Here is a 16,940-nt window from a genome sequence, read left to right as displayed (position 1 = left end):
AGTCCGCTGATTTAGTGTTGCACTTCTGTATGTTTGCGGACTCACAAGAGAGCTTAGTTAAGCTTAAACCCTCAGGGTTATAATATAATGGTGCCTGTTTAAATGATAAACATGTGAACAAGGCTTTACTACTATATCTACTATACGAAAAACTATAATTTTACCTGAATTATGCTATAAAAATATTTAGATCATGGTGTTTTCCAGCAGTGCAACACATTGTATAGGCAGTATGATGTAAAAACTATATAGTTAGTACTATAGGAGATGCAGTAAGGTTTCAGGAGTGAGTTTATTAGGTGATATTTCAGAACTTTGATGGCAGCGGTATAGTATTTTTCTACCTGGAACTGTCTGAGCCTCCTTGCTGTTGGCTTCCAGTAATGTTAGTGACTCAGCTGTTGTACTTCTCAGTCAGTCTGCTCAAATTGTACGGACAGATAAGAAAATCCAGCCTACTTAGACTAGTCTGCAAAAGGAAATTAAAGTGATGAATCTGAAATCTCTGGCAGAAATCAAGTCCAATGTAAACTCTATGATAAATGACTCCATTCTTAATTTCATCTACTTGTAGCTTTATTTTATGCTGTCATTTTGGCCGGATCCTAATTGCAAAAGAGGTTTCCAAATTCAGTGGGACTTACCTGGTTAAATAAAGGTCAAATAGTTAAAGACAAGATAATAAAATTAAGTGATAACTGCTCATAGAATGAGATCTTCCAGTACTACAAGTGTGTATTGCCTCAAGTTCTGCCTTTAAATACCAAACAAAACTTTTTACACATAGAGCACTTTATTTAAACTCTCAAGACAATTTCCCAAAAACATTTATTAAATTAGCAGAGTTATCTTACACTTTACATATCCTATAAACACAGAACAGTCGTCTCTATTTCTGGGCACCTAAAACAGTCCTAAAATATTTACAGGCACAATTTCCTGTCTGTTTATCTTGTGAATACTGGTGGCTTGTGATGCAGGTTTGTCACTTATGCTCGAGGTCCACAAGCAGCTCAGGTGCTTCTTGCTCCGAGCCGAGGCCTGAGGGGAGTGTGTGAAATACTGGAAGGTGTTGTGAGGGCATTCAGGGCAAAGGTCACACAGAGGAAGGAGCTGCCGTTTGGCCTGCAATGGGTAAAAAGCCCCCAGGGTCCTGTCAAACTGATAAATAGGGGAGAGTAGACAACAACAAAGGTGCAGAGAGAAGTCCCACCTGTCTAGACATACTATCTGGACACCATGACTATTGGAAATAATCAATTGTAGACAGTTAGCCCGGTGGAGTAATGCCCCCTCCATCAGAAATGTGTGGCTGATACGTATGGAGGTCAATATTTGGAAATGGGAGGATTGCTACAGCAGATTCATAGACAGCAGCCGCTGACACACACACACACGCACGCACGCACGCACACACACACACACACACACACACACACACACACACACACACACACACACAATTTTACTGGTGTCAGCCAGTCTGGCCTGGAAATCCAACACAGGAAAGATATGAAGAGGCAGAGAAAAATCTCCCTGTTTAAACATCCAGGTCTGTCTTTTGACTTTTCTAAATTCTCTGAACCATCACAGCTTCATATTTATTTAGCTTAATTTATCTGTTCACATTTCAACGTGAAATCAGTTGAAAGCATATAAAAACGTATGTACAGTTTAGGTACACTGACCCATGAGGAAATTGTACCTATAACTTGAGATGTACACAAACCATCATAGACTCATGCATACTGATTTGGTACATATGTCACAATGAGTGAAGGCCTTCGGTGTCATTTTGCAAAATGAAAATGTGTGTGTATTCCCTCATTGTTGATGCATTGGAAATGTGATCCCATCCACTGAAAAACCCAGACAACCACAAAACTCTGTTGCTGTCAATCTCACCACAAGGTCTGCTCAGTAGCTGTTCAGGAGTTTTCAATCATACAATCTTCTTCAGCAAACAGAGGTTGTCCAGCTGTTGGCTTACAAGTTGAGACTGAAAGTTCTCTCTTGACTTTAGAGGAAGTTGACAAAACAATCTCAACACAAGTAAATCCTTGAAATGTGGCCAGAAAGATTCATGCCTATCATATATATCTTGGTCTTTAGTCTAATACCTCATTTATACTCATCTGAACATTTATCCAAACAGTCACAAGATGGTCTCCAGCTCTTTCAGAGATAAGGAGCTGTCTGGATCTTCTGATCCAGGGATTTGGGCTGGAGATGCTCCGGGACCTTTGCGGTCATGATTTCCCTTGCCGCTTCTGGCATGCCTGGCAAAAACTCCAGACTCCGTCCCCCCTGGCTTCCGCACAGCCAGCTCCTGTTGGGGGCTGGAGGTCTCTGTGTCACCGGACACATATCCGGGCAGGCTGGTTTGTGGGTGGAGAGAGCTGTGACGTGCCGGCCTGATCCCTGACCCTCCACCAGCGGTTCCACCTGAGCCCACCACAACTCCAGTGAAGGATAGAGCTCTGGGATTGACAGCAGACAAGCTGACACTCTGGGTGGTGGTGTGTGACATCATGCCACCGTAGTAACAGCTGCCACCACTGCTGGTCATCCTGGCTTTCTGTTTGAGGTCCAACGTGAGGCTGCGTCGTAACCACGCCTTCTTCACCTCTGCCTGCACCTGAGGACAAGAAGAGGGAGACATGTTTGTCTTTTTTTTATCGGACCACAAACACCAGAGTTCACTCTTCAGAACTGAACGATAGCTTTATTACCTCCCCATTGCAGAAACAGTAGATAAATGCCACAAAAAAGCCCTGAAATATGAAAAAAAGATTTTGTTAAAAAGAACCAGATGTATTGACTTTAAATACTGAAAATGAACCATAAACTGTTCCATAAAATGATGATGATCCATAATGATTAAAGCAATATTTCGACAATATGCTTATTTGCTTTCTTGCTGAGAGTTAAATGAGAAGATTGATTCATCTGTATACTAAATATTAGCTTATCTTAGCATAGCTTAAAGACTAAAAACAGGGGAAAAAGCTGATCTGGCTCTCTCCAAACTTAATAAAAAGTTTTCTAAAGCTCACTAATTTACCATTAATTTCATCTATCTGTTTCCCTGTTTTCCAGTCCTTTTTGCTAAGATAACCTAAGCTAAAGTATGCTCATATTTAACAGACAGAGTGGTAGCAAGCTTCTCATTTAACTCTTGGCAAGAAAACAAATAAGTATATTTCCCAAAATGTTTCTCCATGGTATCCTTATTACACATATTTGTTATTTTTAGCTTGAAAATAAAAAACTATTCAAATAAGTGTTCAGAAAATGTTGATAAAAACAAACTTTTACTGAAATGTATACTTTTTTTTGCAAACCATTATCAGAAATGTGAAGCCTTAGATCACATATCTGCATGCAGAGTTAGTGCTTATAAATGTGTACAACCTGGGATGAATTGAAGAACATCTCATAATGCATTTGGACTTGCCACAGCAGCCCAGTGACCTCAGTGTAGGGAAGAGCCATGAACACCATGTAGTGAACTCCAAACAAGGGCATGAGGACTAATGTGGACTTCAGCAGCTTCCTGCAGATGAAGAGCATGAGCATTCATGCTGTGATTTAATGTTTGCAAAAACTCTCTCGTCAAATGATCATAGCCTAATATGAATTTTATATAGTATATTATATGGAATAAATAATTAGATTAAAGGTAAATTTTTTAGATTGTCAGTGTTTTATGAACAATTACCGATATTGCTGCCGAGGGTCCAGTTTACCAGTGTTTGTTTCCCACAGTTTAGAGGCCAGTACACGTATAATGTTGACAAAGAGGAGGAAGTTCACCTGCAGGAGCAGAGATGTGCAGTAAGGTCATAAGAATGTGTTAAATATTCTTTAATAATATCAACAGGTAAACCTTTCTTACAACAATGGCTGCCAGAATGGGGACTTGATAGATCCACTTCAGGTTTCCTGCACTGATGTCCCAGCATCTGAAAGCAGACAGACAAGTTAAAGCGAGCGTTTGTGATGCAGGTGTCAGGTTATAATTTGTGACAAGTGAATGCATCGCACGACTTACTGTGTGTCTGCCAGCGATGCTCGTGCACTGACCCAAACAGACACAAACACAGCTGGAACACCTAAGATTAGCAGAGAGAGAAAAATTGAGCAATATAAGGATACACTATACACATTTTTTCAGAACACATACCAGTACATTTGTGTACTTGCTGATTTATGAGTACTTAATAATACCATTACAGTTCTAATAATGGCTTTGAAAACAATATTTTCATCAGAAGTTCCTCACTTTCTGGCTGTAAACAATTTAATTTTGGTACTGTTGTTGTAAAATTTGTTTAAATTATCTTTAAACTTGCTCAACTAACGAGAGGTTACACAACATCACACTGCACTGTAGTACCTGGTGCAGTATCGGAGTAGTTTTATGATTACAATTACAAGTACATGAGCACAGTACCTGACCCAATACCCAATACTGAGTTAGGTAGGTTAATTTACTCCTAACCCGATATGTGACAACAGATCTGGTCCGATGGCCCTTACCCCAGCCGATAATGGTAAGGGCCCATAGGTAGTTCTTGTCAGAGAGGAAGGCCATGAAGATGAGGCTATGTAGGTACAACCCCTCCACCAGGATCCAGTAATGATTGGTTGCCAGGAAATAAAGGAAGAAAGTAACAGCAACTTTACAGCCGGCCTAAAGACACGAAGCAGCATGTAAAGGAAACATTCAAACAGATCATATAATAAGAGAAAAAACAAACAGTAATACATATTGTCATTAAAACTAGAATTTATGTTTTTTCTTTAAGGAACAGTTCAACATTTTGGGAAATAATCTTTCTTAATTAGCTTTCTCATATCTGTGCAGTAAATATGTAAACTATTAGCTTAGCTTAACACAAAGACTGGAAACAGGGGGAAATTGCTAGCCTGGCTCTGTCCAAAGGTAACAAAATCCTCCTATCAGCACTTCTAAAGCTAAATATCCTTACATGTTATATCTTATCTCTCAGCAAGAAAACGATTAAGAGTATTTCCTAAAATATCAAACTTTTCCTTTCAAACACATCATACAGTGGATCATCTCCAAGACTTAGGAGGTGTGCTCTAAATCTAAGCACCTTGATGCAACATTAAAACACTATGAAAACAAAACACTTTGACTATGGTAATGAAGATAAAAAATATACAGTTTACCATATGGGGCTTCTGTGCAGTGAACTCAGGCTCAGCATTACTGTCATAAGAGATGGTGTAGAGCACAGCGTCTTTCACGAAAATGCTGACTGCCCGACATATGAAGGAGGTGAAGAGGTGAATGTGGATGTAATTGCGTGTGCAGTGGAGACGCCTGAAAAGTGTGTGTGTGTGTGTGTGTGTGTGTGTGTGTGTGTGTGTGTGTGTGTGTGTGTGTGTAGGTGTGTGTGTGTGTGTGTGTGTGTGTGTAAGAGCGAGAGAGAGAGATAGAGGGAGAGATATTGTGGTGTTAGAATGAAAGAATATACAAATAGGTGTGGAGTATTTATGGACAAATAATTGAAGTTGAATATTACTGAAGTTTTAGGTTTCTTACTTGAAATAGCAGAGGATGGAGACTGCCACCAGCAGTGATGCTAGAGAAATGGAGTAGCCGACAGTGTACATAAGATGGAGTCTCTCAAACACCTTCTGAAGCAAAACAAAAACATACTTATGTGTGCTGATCATTGACAGTATATATAAGGTGCAGATGCATAAAGATAGAATATACTTTTGTAGCCTAAAAACACCTGGTCAGCATAGTGAAACTTATTATTCAGAATATATTTTATATGTTAAAATGAATATATTGTACAAAATACATTGGCATTCATTCAAAAAGGTTTCACGTCTCAGCAATCAACACATTGGAAGTCAAACATATTTTATGCCAATTCACATAACACACACATTCAACCATAAGAACACACTGTCTGTATATTCATCTAAATACAAATGCATATGTATGTACCTCCTCCTGGCTCCTGTGGTTGGAGGTCAAATATGTGGTGCACTCGGTGTAGTTGGCCCAAGTGCGGTTAATGCTTGGCACCTGTTCCCAGCTCCCCGATGTATCACACTGGCGGTAGGCTCGCCCTGGGTCGCAGGAGAACAGGACACAGTCACAACATTAGCACAACAACAGTGACACAACAGGAATGTCATACATTTTTATTTAGATGTTATTCCATCTCTGTAGTTGCATGTAGATGATCAAATGGTGGATGGTAGTGTCTCTTGGCTCTCATACCTCTGTGGTTGAAGTCGTAGATGTACTCTGGACACAGCACTGAAACCAGCTGACCCGCTCTGCTCTGTGGCCAGCAGATGATCCCGTCCCACTCCGGGATACAGTCACCTTCTTCACAAAGCAATGGGAAACAACTGCTATGTCATTTGAAAGTTCAGCTTTTCTACTGACATACAAAACTATGACACAGGCTCAGGGGCTCAAGAAGTCAGAAGGCCCCTAAGCAAGAACCTCTGTTTGAAGTAATCAGTGTATCTTAATGCTTGGATATTTGCTTTGATATTTGATATTTTTGTGTTATATTTTTGTTAATGTTGCCCTAATACTACTGCACAGTGCACACTTGGGTAAGTAAACCTGTCAGTGTTGTAAAACTACTCCATTACAAGTAGAAAAAGTCATGCATTGAAATGTTAACTTAAGCAGTAAAAATATCAAAAGTGCATATTGGTTATTAAATAATGCAGGAGATTGGATTTTTACTGACACATTAAGCAGTACATTAACCTTAGTACTAGTCAAAGTGGAGATAAATTTAACCCTTATACGTTTGGAAAGTTAAATCTTTAATAATACACTTTGTCTCATAAGCTCATCATATGTATGTATCATTGGATTTGAAATGTAACAAGGAGCACTCAGTTAAATGGAAAGTGCAATAAAATGTACAATATTTCCCTCTGAAATATGGTAGAGTTGAAATATGAATTATTATAAAATGGAAATACTTAAGTAAAGTACCTCAAAAGTGTACTTTAGTAAATGTACTTTACTATGTCCACCTCTGAAGCCTTAACAGAAATCTAAATATGTTTAAATGGTTGAAGAGTAAAATAGAACCAGCATCACAGATTTCCATTGATGGTTTCCTACAATATATTTAATCTAATATTTCATGCAGTATGCAGGAGAATTTATGACATCTGTGTCTCTCTTCTACCCGTCTAGTCTTCAGACTGGGGCTCCGTCTCATAAAATCCCTCTTTAAATAGACCATTGAAGCCACTACAGCTTCTGCGTCATAATCTGAATGAAATATGTCCCACTATTGTCTGCACCTAAATTCAACTCTGTAATCACAGAGATACTGGTCAGCAGGATATTGGATGCGTGTTATAACTGATCCTAAATAAATACATAATGTCATAAATATGCTACTGTTTCTGATTATTTGTACATGCACTCACTGACCTTGTGTGTTTTTTAAATACTAATTCTGGATGTGGTTGTTAAAGAACCTTACTTTCCAAATATGGAGAGCTTTATTTTATAAATTTTTTAAAAGGGAAAAAGACTCTTCAACCCAGCTGGCATACTCAACATATTCCAAATGTTGACTTTTTATCTGGAGTGAAGGTTTAAATTTGATTTTATAGATAGATCTTGTGTCCCGACTAAAACCACAATGCTCTCATGCAACCAATTCAGTGATGGAAGTTTAAAAAATATTTAGTATGCAGTTTTTAGACTTATTTAGACTTCTATGGGTTTAGTGAACATTTTTTCTGGGGAGTTTTGATGACCTTTTGATAACAAAACAAAACTGTAAATGAATAAAATGATCAAAAGCTGCACACAAACCTTTAACCAGTGCCATCTGTGCCTGGATGTTCCTTTCACACTTGGCATGAGCACCAATCAGAACGTAGATCTGCTCATCTCGTGTGATGACATCATCAGAGTCAATCTGTAGCAGGTGGATAAAGGGAGATGTCAGATTGTTCAAACAAATATGCAAGAGATGCACCATAGTGTTATGTCCAATATCCATCAATTTACTTAAACTTTGTTAAACTGTTTCTCAAACGTTGAACTTTTTATGTGAAGATGAAAACCTTATCCTTATCACTATTAAAAATAATTTGTTTTATTTAATTTAGTTTATGTTCTTCTTCTATGGATTGAATTATATTTTTCTGTATAGCATGAAGGGACTACAAACTTTCATTTCACTGTTCAACCTTGCATTATAATGATAAATACATTTCCTTGATCCTTGATTCTTGAAAGCCTGCTACTTTATTTTCTTACAATACAAACAAGGAAAAATCAATACATCAAAAATGTTTAAATACCACAATAGTTAGCCATACTGTAAATGATCACTTCTTTGTAATGATTTGAAACAACCAATTGGTGATATGATCCTACCGAAATGAAATAAAGATCTCCTTTACCCAAGAATTGGCTATAATGTATCTGCAGAGGTCTGATTGCGTTGTTTGGTATTTGCCCAAGCTTCAAGAGAAAAGTCAGCTGTTTATCTTTAAAGATGCCTACAGATATGAAAAGTTTCCCAATAAAAGTCTCTCTGAAGACTCTGTCCAACTTGGGTGATCTGTCAACCGCAAGGATCTGATGTGCTGCCTCCAGGTGTTGTGAAATAGTTGTGTGAGGGTGTGGTATGTGATGATCCCTCGCCAACCCCCTTTGTTTACCAGCGGCGGGGCTGCCGTTGGCCGCATGGGGGCCTTGTCCTCAGGACTTCGGCCATGCTCGTGAGATCTACACAAGTAGCTTTGTGTTCCCAGGTGCATTTCACAACAGAGCGGCAAAACTAACAACTAGAGAACTCACATGAGGATTGTTGGCCTGCCAGAGGATAACACTGAGAGAGATGATGAGGCAGAAAGGTACAAAGAAAGAGAAAGAAACAACTAAGCATAAGTTTGGTCCAGGGGAGAAGAAAACATCCAGAGGAATGAGTTGCCTCTGTGGTGGAAAGTAACTCGATAAGTTTACTCAAGTGTTGCATAAGGTCCAGTGTGTAACATTTAGGAGGATCTATTGACGGTAATTAATAGTTACTTGTCAGATACGACATTACATTACATGATACATTACATTGTTAAACCAGCAGAAGCTTTTGGCTTGAAACCCTTTATGCAAGCAGCTCTGTGAGGTTGTACTGAAGCTGTGGTGCTTTCATTGTAATACATCAAGCAGTTGTTGAGGAACTTCACTAAAAAACAGAAATGTGAACTTCATGATGTACTATAGGAAAAGTTAGGATAATATCAAAGTAAGTAAGATTCATCCTCTGGGGACCATGAATGTCTGGATCACATTTCATGGCATCCCATCCAACAGTTCTTGAGCCATCTAACAACCATGTTGTTTGCTAAAAAACTATTGCTGGTTGGGGCTTCTTGTCCTGTTTTTAAATGTCTGAGAAGTTCCAGTTCTCAGAGTGAGTGAGTGAGTGAGTAAGACTGTCTCATGGCTCTTGGTCTGCTCCCTTGTTAATGTTTTTTGTGATCATCATCAACTTAATGAGCCAGCTTTCCACCCATGGATGGTTTTTTTTCCACAGTTGTTTTCCTCTCTCTTCAGTGGTGCGCCGATGTAATAGTTCCACAGGAAAATGAAAGTGAAAATAAAGTTCCACCTCGCTCTACTAGGGCGCCCTTATCAGTTCATCAGCCTGGGGAGCCCCTGGCGGCTGCGGGGCTCTAAGCAGCTGCTTAGTTGTAAGCAGATGAAAGGTGTCAAACTCATTTCTTCGCCCACAGACAGAACAACAACAAATTTTTTGTCTTTAATTATGCTTTTAGATTTTTTTTATTAACCACGTTCACAATCAGCAGTCAACATGTCGGCTTGAGGCCTAAAAGCACAATAATAGATAGAAACACATTTGCACAATACTGACATAACTGTCCCTGTGAACATGTATAAAAAGTCCACAACCATTTGAATGATTTCTCAACCCCCTTGTGACTCCCGACCCCCAGGTTGAGAACCACTGATTTTGATAACTGTTATGGCCCAATGAGAAGAAAGAGAGGTCCATAGATTAAAGATAAGTTGTGTTGCAGGGCTTCACGACCTGTCAGATTTTATCCTGTGACCATTTGGAAGGGACCTGACCCCTAGGTCGGGGACCCCTAGACTAAACTAACTCCAGGTAATGTATAAATAATAATATATTATTAATGTAATATATGATAATACATCTGTCAAAGCGGCCAATTACTGTTGATACTTTAAGCATTAACACTCCTGTACTTTTACTTAAAGGTCCAGTGTGTAACATTAGTGAAGGGTCTGAGTATTTGCTTCTCACAGCCGTCTCCCTGGCAAGCTGAAGAAAAGTTCTCAATCTTGTTAAACAGACTAAAGTCCAACTGGAACCAGTCATGTCGATGGATTTGTGATAACTAACATTCTTGGCAGAAGTCATTCAAATAAACCACCTAAGGGCGAACAGAGTCTCCAGTATTGTAGCACTCAGAAAGCTGAACAGCTATTATTCCCTATAGTGATTTTTTTTGGGAGGGGGGCTCTCAGCCAAAGACAATACAGACATATTGAGTAGCTCAATACTTGTTGTTGTTGTAGTGGACTGAGGACACACTGTGTGTGTGTGTGTGTGTGTGTGTGTGTGTGTGTGTGTGTGTGTGTGTGTGTGTGTGTGTGTGTGTGTGTGTGTGTGTGTGCACGTGTGTTTCTGTCCACAATCACATTTAAACACATGTCAATTATTGATGGTCCTCCACCGATGCATCAACAAAACAACCCTAGAAAATGAATACAAATCATCATGCAGCGTTATTTAATACATGCAAGTCAATACAGAGAAGTCATACATGTTCTTTGTACAGGAGGGTTTTCTGCTGACAGACAGGGAGTGTTAGCAAAACAATTAGGCTTAGACATCTCCCCGCTTTTGTGTCATAATTTAATTTTCTTTCTCAGGCCCTGCTTCATGTAAAGTGATTTTCAGGCTGAGTGAGCAGGAGGTTGTAATTCTGCCTGAGCTCGACACTCTGGATCGACCCGTTGGAAGATGTAGAGATAGAGGTGGTCAGTGTGAGCTGCTTCAGTGGGTGAAAGGTTAAAGGGGTCAGAGTTGATGGAGGTTTTTGAGGTAGTGGACCACAGGTGACTTGTGATGGTGGAGATTGGGGGCCTCTCGTACTGGTTTCACTGATGCTGTTGTCCTGGTAGTTTGTAAGTTCGGTGGTTGATTTTTACAGGTATTTGTCTGAGTCAAGGAGACGTGGTGTTGACTTATATGAACGTCTTTTCTCCAGAAATCTAAAACTGCTCTTTAAAATCATTATAAAATCATTTTCAGAGATTGTTTTGCCTTTACATTCCCCTACTTTTTTCAAAGTAATATTCCTATTTGGACATAAGATTTGTGTGATGATTTCAATTGTCTTTGGTTTACATTTAGAAATAAACTATGCAATTATATAAATACTCAAATTGGAAACTTTATATTCCTCACCAGCACTGTCAAAACAAAGTTGTTACACATCACATCATTTGTTTGAAAAAGAAGAAAGTTACACCTCTCATCTATGGTCAGTCTTGTTGATGAATGGCTGGCACATTTCCCAAAGCATGAAGCATGACAGATAAATCTACATCCAAAATGTGTTCAAAGAGAGTCACAGATACATGCAATTTTCTATATTTGGCCCAAAGTGCAGCAGTATGGGAGTGTTCTTTCTGACTCAGTGTCATATTATAGTGTAAGATATGATGCTACTGTGTGAAAAGTTTAAATTTAGAGCATAAAAACCATCCTTTAATAGACTATTATTATATTATATATATTATTTATATAAGTTTGTGATTGCCATTGAACAAACAACAATCAATAAATATGACAACAACATATTATAGAATGTAAAAATAAAAACTGTTCAAGTATTATCCCTGTTTAAGTAAAAGCAAGGCAAAAATAAACTATTTTCCTCCAAAATTCTTATGAGAAACTAAAACGAATCTATAAAAACCTGTGAAATGTAACTTATTAAATCAATGGAGTCATCAATAACAAAATCACCCAAATACTCAGGATAAGTAGAGTACACTTACCAGCGCAGACACTATTATTACACTGTGGAAAAGAGCCATGGCACCGGTTCCCAGTACAGACAACATGATGTCTTTTCAACGGTCGACTTAAACGGGACGTTTGATTAACATCAGATTATCTTGTCCTCCTCAAGTTGCATTGAAGGAACTCGTGTCCCAAAGTTAAGGGCGGTTCTCCTGCGCTGTCCCATCAGCGCTCCTCTTGTTTTTAAGTGATTCTCTTTGTTTCATTGGTCAATAACAGCCTTTAACATGATCTTCCTGAGCTCTGAGGTCATCTGACATCCCCTTTAAAAATGTCTCCTTTCTCCAGTCTTCTTCTTGAGGCTCAGTAGACATCACTAATCACCATGTAGCAGTCAGTCTGTAGAGTGAGAAGGTTTCTGTTGGGAAGAGAGAGAAAGGAGCACTGTGGAAGAAATCTCCTCCTTTTACAGTTCTTTGGACTGTTGTCTATCAGAGATGGGTTGTCCTGGATTGGCTGAAGCTTCAACCTCACTTAACTCTTTGTGCTCCTCTTCCTCTATCAGTTTTTTTCCCTAACCCCACTGTCAGACAGTGTATAGCTTTTACCCTCCTTTTCATAATTGCATATATATTGATCACACACATATTGTTCAGGGATTCAGTACATTCTGTATGTTCCTGTTTTTGAATTTGGGACAGGAGCTTGGACCATAAACCTATTATTAATATATCCCTTCATCATAAATAGAAGCATGATTTAATAGACTTTGGTCCCATGGCAAGAGACCAACATTTCTTTTCCAGTTCCCACGCTAGGACATTCTGGAGGACACTAATACAGACCAGACTGCCTACTGTGTGTACCAATTAGACGGAACCTATAATCTCTAGTGCTAACCTCCCTGACACCAGCAGATATAACAAATACACAAATTATACGGGGAGTTGTACAATATTTTGGCTTGTATTGCCGTTATCTTTGGGACCAGTTGCTGAACTTGTGCACTAATATTCTTCTGTGGTTCCTGATCTCAACCAGAAACACCCACGGGTCCTTATAAAGATTTCAGGTTCCCATGGCTCAGGATTTATTATACATTTGCCTCAACTTACTATTCATATTTTAATGTATTAAATTAGTTACAGCACATACTAAACACAAGATGCTTCTGGATAACTATGGAGACATAGAGAAAAATACAACAATAACAACAACAACAACAACAACAACAACGTATTGTTATTATTATTATTATTATTATTATTATTATTTATACAGGTTAAAATCAAACTAATGACATAGTCAACAAACACAAGTGGAAATCAATATGGAGCCCAAAAGGGGAGAGACAATTCACAATGACTAAATCAAATTGAATATGTGATCACATAAATATATAAAACAAATACATTATTTTGTAAATATGCTCTGTAGGAATTTGATTACAATCAAATGGTTCAACTTATAATATTCAAAACAGAATAAAGAATGTCACTGTCCAACCTACGACCCTACAATATTTTATGTTGAAACCAAAAACATGTTGCTTGATTGAGCTTTTATTTTGAAAGGCCATTTTTTTGACGTATTCGAAACCCGGAAGTGCGGGTTTACCAACAAGGACAGTAGTAGCTGCGTGCTCTCTGGACTTGTTAAAACTGTAAGCTATAAAACTCCAGGCTGTTTAATGTATTCATCGAAGTGAAGAGTAATGTTTTATAACGGCTTCACCTGCAGACGGAGGCCTACAGCTCGGCTCTTGAACACAGCCCTGTGACTCCACATACAGCAGGTTACTGTAACACTCATTAACACTGTGTGTGTGTGTGTGTGTGTGTGTGTGTGTGTGTGTGTGTGTGTGTGTGTGTGTGTGTGTGTGTGTGTGTGTGTGTGTGCTCTGTGTCTCTGTGTCTGTGTCTGAAGGGCATGGCGGGGGCAGCGGCGGTGCTAAGGGCTCTCCGGACCCTGCGCCCCCGGACTCCGGCCGCGACCTCGTTCGTCCTCCCGCCGGCTTCATGCCTGTTGTACCCGCCGTGGAGGGACTCTCCTGTCAGGACCCTGCAGCTGTGCTCCGCCTTATGTGCCGGACACAACAAGTGGTCAAAGGTGAAGAACATTAAAGGACCTAAAGATGAGGCGAGGAGCAGGATGTTTAAGAAGTTTAGTATGATGATAAGGATAGCTGTGAAAGGTGAGATTAAACAACTGGATACAATAAAAAAGAAAAAGTGTTTTCTTGTCAATTAATATAATGAATTAATATATTTCAAATTTTGGCTTCACCTGCAGAGGGCGGACCCAACCCAGATATGAATATAAACTTAGCCCACATACTGGAGCAGTGCAAAAGCAGGAACATGCCGAAGGCGTCTATAGAGTCTGCAATCAAGAGTGCGGTAGGTTGACAACACATTGTCTACATAAATGAGTGAATGAAACAACATTAAGTGTTTTGGTGACACTAAAAGACTGAATCTGAATAGCTTAAGTACTCAAGATTCTCTCATTCACGTCTTTTCTCTTTGCTCCACAGGAAAAGGCCAAAGGTGGGTCCCAGCACATGTATGAAGCTCGGGGGCCTGGTGGATGTCTGCTGCTCATCGAGTTGTTGACTGACAACTACTCACGCAGCCAGCAGGACATAAAACGCCTGCTTAACAAGAATGGGTCAGGACGCGCTTCCTATAATCTGACTGTTTAGCTGAAAAACTCAAGATATTTCATGCACTTTCACCACACTGGTGATGTTTAATCCTGGTTAATGAATGAAATGGATTTTTCCCCCCAGCTGATTTTAAACAGAAGTTTATAACCTGTAGTTTTTACACACCTGAGGGTAAGAAAGATGTAAGATGAAGTGAGCAAAAATATGAATTAATTAATATTCCATAACTCTGTTCTAACCAAATCTTCACTATTTTTAACACAACAAAAACAAACAACAGTTCTGATTCAAACATCATTAGTTGTCCACAAATACTATTTAATCAGTCTGAAGGAAATACCTGAAAATGTACATCAATAATGCATCAGTTTTATAGTAAACAGATTAGATCTAGAGGAAGAGTGCAGTGATTATATAATGTATGGTAACCACACTGTACTGATAATGATGTGCCAGTGTGAAAATAGCAGTAGCCACTAGATGTCCCCGTACAAACATATTTGTCTTGGCTCAGAAGGTGCTGGTGCAGATGTAAACAGCTGTTGAAAAATAGCAAAAAGGAAAGGTAGAATACAGCAGGCAGAGCTGCTGCTTGTTTCTGCAGTTCATCTGCCAAAAAAGGCTTCCCACTATCTTAATAAGTCTGCAGGCTCTTAACAGCTTCATTTTAGGCTTTTATTGATTGAAAAAGTCTTAAATCATTATCTTATCTGTCACAGGTAAAAATAAAAAAAGTCACAAAGTGCTGACCGTCTCTCATAAAATAAAAGATACCTAATAAAAATTAAAACCCATATGTGGTTTAAACATTTAAACAGAAATTAATATATAATATATATATATATATATTTAAATGTAGGGTTATGTTGTCTCACAGGTGTAGTTCTGTACTCATTTATAGGGGGATGCCGTCAGATGGAGCCCGCCACAACTTCAACAGGAAGGGGGTGGTGTTGGTGCAGGGGCAGAACATCTCGACGGAGCGAGCTCTGGAGCTGGCCATTGAGGCGGGAGCCGAAGATGTCCAAGAGACTGAGGATGAGGATGAGCAGCCCCTCCTGCAGGTCAGACCTGAAGAGACATCTAGTCTAAGGAGAGTAGTGCAGACATATGAGGGAACATGTTTCTAAATGCACATAACAGCAGCAGTGACGGGTATGAGGGATGTTTGGAGCCATCCTGGTGGGCTTTGAAATTTAGATTTGGATAAAAATATTAATATTTTTATGCAATATTAAATGTTTAATTCTGATCAAACTATGTGTCCAGTTTCCAAAAAGCACAATTTTATTTGTATTTTGGTCCCATCTTTACAGATTCCCAGCACAGTGTCTGAGTAAGCTAGAGTGTGACCTAAATCCTACACTGTTCCTTTAATAACAGTTAAAGTAATCATTAGTTGCAGCCCTACCACAGTTAATCTGATCTGTTTCTCTCTCCTCAGTTTACATGTGATATAATGGACGTGAAGAAGGTGCGTGCCTCGTTGGAGGGGCTGGGAATGCAGATTACGTCTGCTGGGTTGGAGTTTGTTCCTCGCACTGTTGCGTCTTTAGACCAGAATCAGCTGGATGCTGCTTCAACGCTAATAGAAGCCCTCAATGACTGTCCAGATGTAGTTCGACTGTGGGACAACATCCAGGTGGACAGCTGAGGACGCTTCCTGGACACTTGGTGGACACTGAATATCTTACATGAGGAGTATCGGATTTCATAGTGAATGGATTGGACAATTTGTCAAATAGGTCTTTAAAAGTTGTTTAAAAAAAGGTTATAAGAGGTCCCTTTATATTGGAAAATCATTCATAAGATCCAAGAGAAATTAAAATGTTTTGTCAAATTGAATTTTCACTTTTACTAGGAAGGAAGCAATGTTTACAATCCATTTAAAATTAATTCAAATATTTAAGGTCTCCCCCTAAGCAAACACACTCTGGAAACTAACTGAATTGAAAACAAAAATAAAAACTAATGAAAAATGAAAAACTAGTAACTCTGCTTCACTGAAAAGTCAATTTTTGGTGTCTGTGCACTGGAGTTTTAACATCCAACTTGCATACTGGATTATATTGCACATCTAAAGCCTCTATCTGAAAATGGGAATTAAGGTGAGCTCAGAAAAACTTTGCCCCTTCAGCAGATGAATGTTAAAAACTTCTAGTCGAACTCTGCACATACGTGGTTCTGCACACTGAAACTCAAAC

At 39.0% G+C, this 16,940-nt stretch overlaps 2 protein-coding genes across 3 annotated transcripts; one reads left to right on the top strand and one right to left on the bottom strand.

The window, feature by feature from the left end:
- Positions 1-811: 811 nt before the first annotated feature.
- pth3r (parathyroid hormone 3 receptor) lies at positions 812-12,530 on the bottom strand. Of its 2 annotated transcripts, none has more exons than XM_051418450.1 (13): positions 12,104-12,530; positions 7,853-7,958; positions 6,272-6,382; positions 5,993-6,117; positions 5,576-5,670; positions 5,200-5,353; positions 4,543-4,696; positions 4,055-4,115; positions 3,899-3,965; positions 3,722-3,816; positions 3,415-3,556; positions 2,733-2,774; positions 812-2,638 (listed from the first exon to the last, which is right to left on the bottom strand). In XM_051418450.1, exons 1-13 carry the CDS (start codon positions 12,167-12,169, stop codon positions 2,156-2,158), a joined length of 1,701 nt encoding a protein of 566 aa, XP_051274410.1. In that variant the 5' UTR covers positions 12,170-12,530; the 3' UTR covers positions 812-2,155. The 2 variants fall into 2 exon arrangements, with proteins under 2 accessions (XP_051274410.1, XP_051274412.1); XM_051418452.1 differs by having other exon boundaries at positions 5,576-5,667.
- A 1,122-nt stretch (positions 12,531-13,652) lies between these two features.
- Positions 13,653-16,722, top strand: LOC127373710 (translational activator of cytochrome c oxidase 1). Its single transcript, XM_051418419.1, has 6 exons — positions 13,653-13,731; positions 13,995-14,262; positions 14,361-14,467; positions 14,605-14,738; positions 15,638-15,800; positions 16,181-16,722. The coding sequence occupies exons 2-6, from the start codon at positions 13,998-14,000 to the stop codon at positions 16,388-16,390; spliced, it is 879 nt and encodes a 292-aa protein (XP_051274379.1). The 5' UTR covers positions 13,653-13,731; positions 13,995-13,997; the 3' UTR covers positions 16,391-16,722.
- Positions 16,723-16,940: the final 218 nt, after the last annotated feature.

The sequence above is a fragment of the Dicentrarchus labrax genome, unplaced genomic scaffold, assembly GCF_905237075.1.
Source record: "Dicentrarchus labrax unplaced genomic scaffold, dlabrax2021, whole genome shotgun sequence".
In the NCBI taxonomy this organism is placed as follows: Eukaryota; Metazoa; Chordata; class Actinopteri; family Moronidae; genus Dicentrarchus; species Dicentrarchus labrax.
Note: the sequence above shows the minus strand (reverse complement) of the source record. Positions and strands in the feature narration are given on the sequence as shown.

Excerpts from the sequence above, each read along its gene's own strand:
- LOC127373710 (XM_051418419.1), top strand. The coding sequence starts at position 13,998 with ATGGCGGGGGCAGCGGCGGTGCTAAGGGCTCTCCGGACCCTGCGCCCC. Across the intron at positions 14,468-14,604 it reads AGTCTGCAATCAAGAGTGCG|GAAAAGGCCAAAGGTGGGTC; the intron begins GTAGGTTGACAA and ends TTTGCTCCACAG. Across the intron at positions 15,801-16,180 it reads ATGAGCAGCCCCTCCTGCAG|TTTACATGTGATATAATGGA; the intron begins GTCAGACCTGAA and ends CTCTCTCCTCAG.
- pth3r (XM_051418450.1), bottom strand. The coding sequence starts at position 12,169 with ATGTTGTCTGTACTGGGAACCGGTGCCATGGCTCTTTTCCACAGTGTA. Across the intron at positions 6,383-7,852 it reads ACAGATGGCACTGGTTAAAG|AAGGTGACTGTATCCCGGAG; the intron begins GTTTGTGTGCAG and ends TGCTTTGTGAAG. Across the intron at positions 2,639-2,732 it reads ACTGTTTCTGCAATGGGGAG|GTGCAGGCAGAGGTGAAGAA; the intron begins GTAATAAAGCTA and ends TCTTGTCCTCAG.